The 8,953-nt window shown below is 39.7% G+C and overlaps 1 protein-coding gene across 1 annotated transcript; it reads right to left on the reverse strand.

The window, feature by feature from the left end:
• Nucleotides 1-203: 203 nt before the first annotated feature.
• Nucleotides 204-6,264, reverse strand: LOC307149530 (interferon-induced protein 44-like; the record flags this gene model as incomplete). The annotated part of the gene is made up of 6 exons (XM_079855883.1): nt 204-374; nt 480-580; nt 935-1,106; nt 1,198-1,344; nt 1,494-1,698; nt 6,182-6,264. The coding sequence occupies 6 exons, from the start codon at nt 6,262-6,264 to the stop codon at nt 204-206; spliced, it is 879 nt and encodes a 292-aa protein (XP_079712009.1).
• Between the last annotated feature and the right edge of the window lie 2,689 nt (nt 6,265-8,953).

Raw genomic sequence — 8,953 nt, forward strand, 5'->3', positions numbered from 1 at the left:
GAAAAACTGTAATTTTCAGGTTTACATTAGATTTGAGCTTGTAAAATCATTGAAAGAGTTTATATGAATTAAATGAAAGAGCTTATATGAATACAATGATATGCTTCGTATTCCTATAGGTAGACGAGGATCAGCTGAGAGTCAGCTGATGCGAGCTTGACTAACGTGACCTGCCAGAACTGACGTTATACGCTTGATTTTTGTCAGTAGCTTTCATTGTCCACCAATCTATCATTGGCAATATAAACAATCTGTTCAAGTGCCTTTAGTATCAGAGCATCAATGTCATCATTTGTGTCAATCTCTTTATGGTAGTTCTTCACTGGGAAGATGTTTGACAATGGCAAACCAGTTTTGGCACTGCACATCTCCATCTGGACAGGAGCACAATGTTAGGTCAGAAAATTAGATTAGACAAAATCAGTTCAACATGGGCAATATGTACTTGCAATATGTAAAATTTAAACGATATCACATACCTTCTCTTTGATCTTCTTGCTCTTGTAGATCTTCTTTAGATCCTTGTTGACCAGCGGACACGCTTCATCCACTTTGGTCATGACAACCACTTGAGGAATCCCTACAGTAAATGCAGAGGCAAAAGGTTCTAAAGCCTTTTGAAAGTTGTTTTCCTCAACAAAATTAAGCACATTTATGGCAGTTTGTTGTACATCTACATAACTGACCCACATTGTCTGGGTCATATAAATAATTAGGCAAAAAAGTTGAGCCTTGTAACATGCTCTGTTTGCACTTGGCATTAAAATGCAGCCTGTATCTGGATTTTGTCTATCTACGCATTGAAAACACACACACAAACCCAATTCGCTTTATGCCCACTTCTCTCCTGTGTAAAGTAATGTATGTGAACTCATGAATACAATTAAACATTCAGATTTATCTATAGTTTATTTATCGATATTTATTTATAGACCCTTATCACGAATTCCATGGCGGATGATCTTAAACTTGTCAAAAAGTTTATCATCTGTGAATTGGACTGTATCTGCGGGTATGACGTACACCAGGCAGAAAGCCTGTTCGGACAGGTTAGGGTCACTGGTGTAATGTTGATCCTTATAAGTGAGTGCCTTCTCCTCATCGAACTAAGATTGGAAATTCAGAAAAATATGTTAAACATCAAACCTATTGTACACACACAAACTTTGTCAAAATGTTAATTTAGGGGTTTATTACTTTATAGCCGTCCTTCACGTGTCCAAACACAGTGTTGATGATGTCATCTGGTTGTGATCCAGCCAACACTGCAGGTTCTAAGCCCATTATGTCCTTGAAGGTGAAGGGCAAAGTTTTTCCCCCACTTCTGATGGTGAATCCTTTGAGCTACAAATGAAGACCAAAATATAGAAGCACAAATTTTTGTGAACAATTTCCAAGAAATCCTCGTACAACAATTAGCTAAAATGCTGAAAGCACGGTCACCAGACATGTCTGGGTCTTTTAGAAAACATTAAACTACTGTATAGGTATACCTCTTTTGTGTAACTACGACTGCCACCAGCAGATGAATTCACTGGTGCTCTAGCGATGATCCGTCCTTGAAAGGCACTATTGATGGAGTTAATAAAGCTGGACTTTCCTGCTCCTACTTGTCCAGCTACCAGGATCTTGATGTCCGTTACATTTGGATCACTAGGAGAGAAGTTTTCCAGGTCTTTTTTTAGAGCTCCTTTTTTTCTGTCAAATCAAAACACAATTTTACAGAACAGAACTCAAAGCAGATTTGTTTTATGTGGCACAATGGAGTCTTATTTGGAATAGCATTACCACTTTACAGTTTTTGAAATTAAATGATATAATGCTAATTTTCCTTAAGAAGTAACACAATTATGTACTTTTGGGATTTTAGGTCATTTATACCTTTTTTTTTAGATCTTATGTAAATTTCTCTATTTCACCACTGTTTGAATAAGCAAGTGTGCAAACTTTTGGAACTTCACTACAATAAAAATGTAAAAAAAATTAAAAAGTAAAAAAATTCTCAAAGAAAACATGAGAATTTCTCATTTATGTGGGCCAAACTGCTGCTATTTGGTGAAAAAAGAAAAGAAAAATAACTTCACATCAGGTCAAAATCATGTTGTGACAATAATGGCCAGTAGATGGCTCAAGTGTTCAGCGTTCACCCTGTGCAAGAGTTCTGAACTTTATGCTTAACATTTACATTTGAATATTTATTTTTAAATTATATATTTAAATTAACTTTCATTTAACAAAGTTTGGTGCATATAATAATAATAATAATATTTTTGAAAAAAAATTTGTGCAGTTTTTGAAGTTCTGTCTTTTTTGCAGTGGCGCATACAGACATTGACATTAATTTCCCTTTCTCTGTGTAAGTGTGTGTGGGTGTACTCTGGATGTTTTAGTTTCACTCCTACATTTATGTGTGTGTTCATTCGGCATTGCTGCTGATATATACATTTTACTCAACGCATATTAAAAAAAAAAAAGAGAAAAAAAAGACCACTTAGACTCATCAAATGAAATACAGTTTTTATTTTTCAGATTGCATATTAAGGTATTGAATCACTCAAGATGAGGAAACCATTTTTATATGAGCATATTCATCATTCATTAGGCTAATAAATTTGATTATTAAAAATTAAAAAAAATAAACCATTGACCTCAAAACATAAGAACCATGTCTTATGTTTTGAGGTCAATGGTTTATTTTTATTTTTTAAAAATTAAAATAACTGAATGAAGGGATTGATATCACTTATTGTTACCAAATACTTAACTGACAGTTTCAATGCCAACATTGTCATTATTAATGAAAACTTCTGATAGTCATTAAATTGATAAAATTGACCCTTTTCTACTTTTTGTTATTTTTATCAAGTAAAATGTTGGATATATTTTAATGCTAAAATAATTAATAAAATGATTTGTTATAATATCATATGTTAAAAAGTTGCATCACACATGATCATCATGGCTTTTCATAATTTTTCACTTCCAAGTGCTTGAGTCCCCTTAAGTGCCTTGCTATAGCTATACAACTCAAGACTTGAGCAGAATTACTTCAAGTATATTGTTATGCACAAGATTTTGGTGCTTCTTACAACAAATAATTCTAATTGGTAAAATGTACGGGGAGAGATACCAATAATATTTTAAATAAAGGAAATAAAATTCTTAGCTTACACAGTATTTGCACTTTTATCTGAACAGATTACTGTTTTGACTGCTATGTACAAAGATAATAGCCTGCATAAAAACAAAATAAAGTAGCCTATAGTTGGGGGCCTTAAGCAGATTTTCGTGCAAATTCATCTAAAAGCGCCAAATTTGGCACAGATGTAGCTCAGGTCATACCGACACGATTTAGCTACGGCGCCGGAGCCAGCGACCCTGGGGGCCAAGATGGCGGCCAAATCCAATATGGCCGCTGCCCGAAAAGGTTTCCGGCTTTAACTTTTGAACCACATGAGTTACAAATACAAACTTGATATGTTTTTCAGCTTAATTGATCATGAGAAACACATAGGAATGTTTATATTTATGACCCAGTATTATATCTGGACCCCTTGATCCTCCAATTCCAATATGGCCGCTGTCCAAAAAAGCAGTTTGGGCCGTAGTATGGGGCCTTACACCCCATTGTTCGCGCAAATTCATCTACAAGCACCAAATTTGGCACAGATGTAGCTAAAGGGAAACTGAAATGATTTAGCCAGGGTGCCCGAGCCAATGGTTCCTGAGACCAAGATGGTGGCCAAATCCAATATGGCCGCCGCCTGAAAGGGATTCGGCTATAGCTTTTGAGGCAGATGAGATACAAATACAAACTTGATGTCTATTTTACCTTATTTGACCATGGAAAACCCATAGAAATACTGACATTTATGATTGGGTATATCAGGACCCCCCCAAATTTCCTAAATTCAATATGGCCGCTGTCCGAAAAACGGTTTTGGCTACAAATTTTCAACCAAATGAAAACTTAATGTCTATTTAATTTTTTTACCATGACAAACACACGGGAATGCTTACATTTGTGATTGCCTATGTTTATACCCCACATTTGCATTTACAAGAAAGCAACTACCTGAGCATTCATACTGTACAAATATTCCCACAAATTTATCCGTATATATATGTTTTATTTAAAAATTACTTTAATTATAATGAGTTTGCATTGAACAGTTCAGTTGCATTTTCTGAATTCTGAGTGGCAGTTGGGAGTTGAGAGTTGCCATGACGACTGTGGCGCATCCTCAGACAACACAGGGAGGACCACTGGAATAACACACAGTTTTGTCTCTCTCACTCTCATTTATTACTTGACGATGGAACGGAGGGGATTGACCACTGCTAGAAGTTGTGTCACCAATATGGCCTCTACCTCTGGTAGTAATGTTACCAGCAGCAACATCATCTTATGCTGATGGAGGGACTTATGCTGCCTATGCCAACAAGAAGCTAATGGACCACTGCAAACACCCAAAGAGGAAGGAAGTTTATCATTAGAGGGATCTAAAAGGTTTCCTTGATGTTGCTAATGTTCTCCCTTCTTCTGTGAATGTAACTATTGATCAGATGAATAATGGATCAGGTATTGCAGAAACACTAAAAACACACAATGCTAAGTATCATAAACGCTGTAGAAGCTACTGCAGTAGGTCTCGTGTTAAAAGAGTGCAAAATAATGATGATTCCCCGCCTTTAGTGAGTCCAAAAAAACTTAGATCATGCCAGCCTAAAGCAGGTGGTAGGCCTATTCACTGTGTGATATGTGAGGGGAAGGATACAGATTACCTTCACAAGGCAGTAACAGATAATGTTAATTCTAATCTGAAGTCCTGGGCAGAAACCAGTAAAAACTTTAAGCTTCTTGGAAGACTCCTTACCCAAGCATCCGATGTGCACGCAGCAGACGTTTATCACACCAAATGCTATGTTAGATTGCGTGATACAGCAAGGCGGCAATCTCAGGACACTTCCAGGGTGTCAGAGGGAAACCATCTTCCAATGAGTGGGGGACAACGTTTGACCATCTAACCATTGCACAAATAGTTGCCCTAGTTGAGCATTCAAATAATCCTTTTACAATTTCCTATTTACGACAACTCTACAGGGACCTTATGGAAGACCACAGGCATTCATGTCTTTATTATGAGCCACACACAACACGGTTTAAGGAATACCTCCTCAGCCATCTTCCTGACTGGACAGAGTCCAGTACACTGGAAAGGCAAGGACACATATATCGCAAGCGTCTGAGAGAGTAGTTACCGCTCACGATTCCAACCAGATAAACCAGGATGAAGCATTGCTGTTAATGAGGGGTGCTTTGATCTTACACAAGTATTGCTTACAGCCAGGCTACATATTCGATGGCCCCGTCCAACTGTCTAACAACGTCTGTTACTGAACCCTTACGAGTGTTCAATGACATCATACTTCAGGGACCAGCGCTCCTCAAACCCAGTGCAGCAAATATAGAGGATGCCAAGCTGAAACGGAGAACGAACATAGCATGCCTCATCACCCAATGTCAGAAGTACAATGCATATATCGGCAACAGACACCTCTCCAAGACTGCTGCAATTCGCCATAGCAAGGAACGAGAGATGCCATTTCCACTTTATTGTGGCCTCAAATTGCATGGAAGTGGACGCCGGAAAGGGGACATCGATGAAGCACATGCACAAGGGCTCTCGGTGTCATATAAACGAATCATGGAAGTGAAACAGTCACTGGCACGCGCAGTATTTAAACGACACAATGAAGACGGCATTGTTCTTCCTACTAATCTTCGTCAGCATGTCTTTACCACTTATGATGTTGACAACCTTGATGGCCAGAGCAAGGAAACTTCTCACAAGACGAGTTCCATGGAACTGCACTGAGTCGTACAAATCACCTCTCTCGTGATAATCTGGGACTTAAGCGTCCTCAAATAAAGGTAGACTCTGAAGATTCATCCACACCCAAACTTCCAGACTCATATACACTTTTGAAGCCAGCAGAACTCAATAAAGGAGATATAATGGCACCTAGAAGTGGCACTGGTCCTATCCGACCATCGCATGATCTTGTGCATGGAGCCAAAGTGAAAGATGAGAGTTGTTTGTTGCATGGCAAAAGCATACTTGATCAGGATACATTAGGTGAAAAGGATGTTATTACATGGTCAGGTTTTAACTCACACCTTTTGAATGATGACACAGTGAAACCCCGTGCTGAGATAGGAGTGTATCCCCTATTCCCAGACAAAGCAGCCTCTGAATCCATGATGAAGCATGCAATGGAGCTAGCACAGGAAGGCACATCATTCCTGAATCCCAGCCAGATTGCTGTCCTTGGTGCTGATCAACCATTGTATGCCATAGCAAATCAGCTCCAATGGCAATATCCTGAGACACTTGGTGAAGATAAGCTCATCTTGATGATGGGAGCATTACATATCGAAGACAAAGCTCATCTTATGATGGGGAAGCTGCTCCGTGATTCAGGTTGGACCACCATCCTTTCCCAGGCACAGGTCCTAACTACAGGACGTGCTCAGTCTGTCCTCAATGAGCACCATATCAAACGAACACAGTACTCCCACCAGGTCACTCATGTCTCTTTATATTCTCAAGCAGAAAGCATACACTACCTACTGTGCAGATCTTCTAGGCCCACCGGAAACATTCGAAATGTGGGACCAACGATCTAAGCCGAGTTCCCACAGTTCAAGTATTGGTCTACCATCATGGAGGTGGAGTTCCTACTCTGTCGATTCATTCTGTCACTTCGGGAAGGAAACTTTCAGCTTTATGTTCAAGTTTGTGATGAACTGTGTGCTTGGTTTCATGTGATGGATGTGCGAGACATGGTTGAGCTGCCTGAAAAACATCCTTCCGTTTATGAAGAGTTCATGAAGGGGAACTTCGTAGTGCAGCGGTCAGAGCGCAAGTTCAGCTTGATTGCAAAAGATCAGTCCCATGAGCAGTCAAACAAAATCCTGCAATCCTGTGGTGGTGCAGCTGGACTCTATGAAAACCCTGAAGCCCTCACGCTCTTCATGCTGGCAGGGCCTGACTGTGCCAGATTAGTACAAGAGTTTCAAGCTGTGTATGATAGCAGCTCATCATCATCATCAACATCTCATCAAGAAGAGGCACACAGCTTACAAGTCATGTTCAGGAAGGATGTCAAATCCTTTACCGAGGTTATGGAAACCCATGGAAATCCCTTCTTATCAGCGAATCATGACCTCATAGCACTCGACACCCAAGATATTATGGAAAGAGAAGTGGCTGGTAATAGTACTATTAGACAATACTGTTTCCCAACTGTAGGGCGAACCCCGAGAGCAAAACTTACATGGTGTTGCTTTAATTATTCAATTCAATGTTACTTGTATTTCTTCTATTAAATCTGATCCGGCCCTACTCTTCCTTCCTTTTATTGCCATTAAAGCTGCAGTTGAGTCTGAACATATTACTCTTTTACCAGTACCATTTTCCTCCACCCATCCAAGGACCCATTAAATAGCCACAAGCTCTGTAGTAATGACACATTATCTGAAACTCATTTTCCATTCTTTATATTTAAGTTTTTCTATTAATTGTGTTAATTGATCCATCTACATATATTTGCATACTCTGTCCAATTACCTTTTAAATAATTGTTCATTGTTAAGGACTATGAGACAACAAAAGTTGTTGTCAAATGTTTGCATCGGAATGGACTATAAGTACATAATTTATTAAGTGGAGCTCTTCAAGTGGTCTGTAGAGGGCAGCAAAATGCCTTAGATACTTGAAGTCCTGCCGCAAATAACAAAAGGAGAAGAATAACTCCACCCCACCACCTCTATCTGGAATGAAGTGGCACAAGCAGTTCGGAGTATCTCTGCTTATTTACGATGCAAGGGTAAATAAAGAATTGCTTCTTTCTATAAGTAACATTACAGAGTTTTCTTTACTTAGTTCAAGTTCAAGTTAATTTATATAGCACATTTACAGCAGCCACTAGTCTGACCAAAGTGCTTTACAGAACAACAGGATTAAAAGAAGATAACATGCATAACAACAAATAAAAAAAAAATAAAAACGAGAGCAACATAACCATAAAACAAATGCCTTCTCGGAGGTATGTACAAATAAATAACTACGTGCCAATCCTCAGAGTGTTTTTCTCTGAAGCTGACCTAAAACCAGCCTTTAGGCTCTCCAGAGAAACCATCAACCTGCTGGTCCAGATGTTGCCTCGGCAAAAGCCACATGGATGGAGCCACGAAATCGAGATGGCTGTCTGTCTCTACTGGCTTGCATGTGGCACCTCATACAGAGTGACAGCAGACATCTTCGCCATACCGAGAGCCACAGTTGGCAGAATAGTCCACAGCATAGTGGATGACATGATGACCATTGTTCACAAGGTGATTCATTTCCCCAAGCCAGAAGAGATGGAGGAGGTCGGGGCAGGCTTTGCTCGCTTGGCTGGCCATGAGGCATTCCGCTGTGTGGCTGGAGCAATAGATGGGTGCCACGTCAGAATACTTCCACCTGCTGAACCACAAAAGAAGTGTTACTTCAACCGCAAGCTCTTCCCTTCAGTGGTTCTCCAGGGTGTGTGTGATGGCAAAGGGAAATTTCTGGATATTTACATTGGCAACACCGGGTCAGTCCATGATGCCCTTGTCCTCCGGAGATCTCCAATGTACAAGGAGTCCCTATATCCACCAGCTGGCTTCTTTCTTCTTGGAGACGGGGGGTACCCATGTCTGCAGCATCCTCTCACCCTCATGACGCCATACCGCCAGCCTGTAGCGGGTAAGAATACACAGAGAAAATTTTTATTGGATTTGTTACTTTGCATTTGAAACACCACATATATTTTTACATTACCTGTATTTTAATCATCAGGCCAAGCTGAAGCACGCTTCAACAAGCACCATGCCAAGGCCAGGAACATCATTGAGCGTACCTTT

This window comes from Squalius cephalus (genome assembly GCF_949319135.1).
Source record: "Squalius cephalus genome assembly, chromosome: 2".
In the NCBI taxonomy this organism is placed as follows: domain Eukaryota; kingdom Metazoa; phylum Chordata; class Actinopteri; order Cypriniformes; family Leuciscidae; genus Squalius; species Squalius cephalus.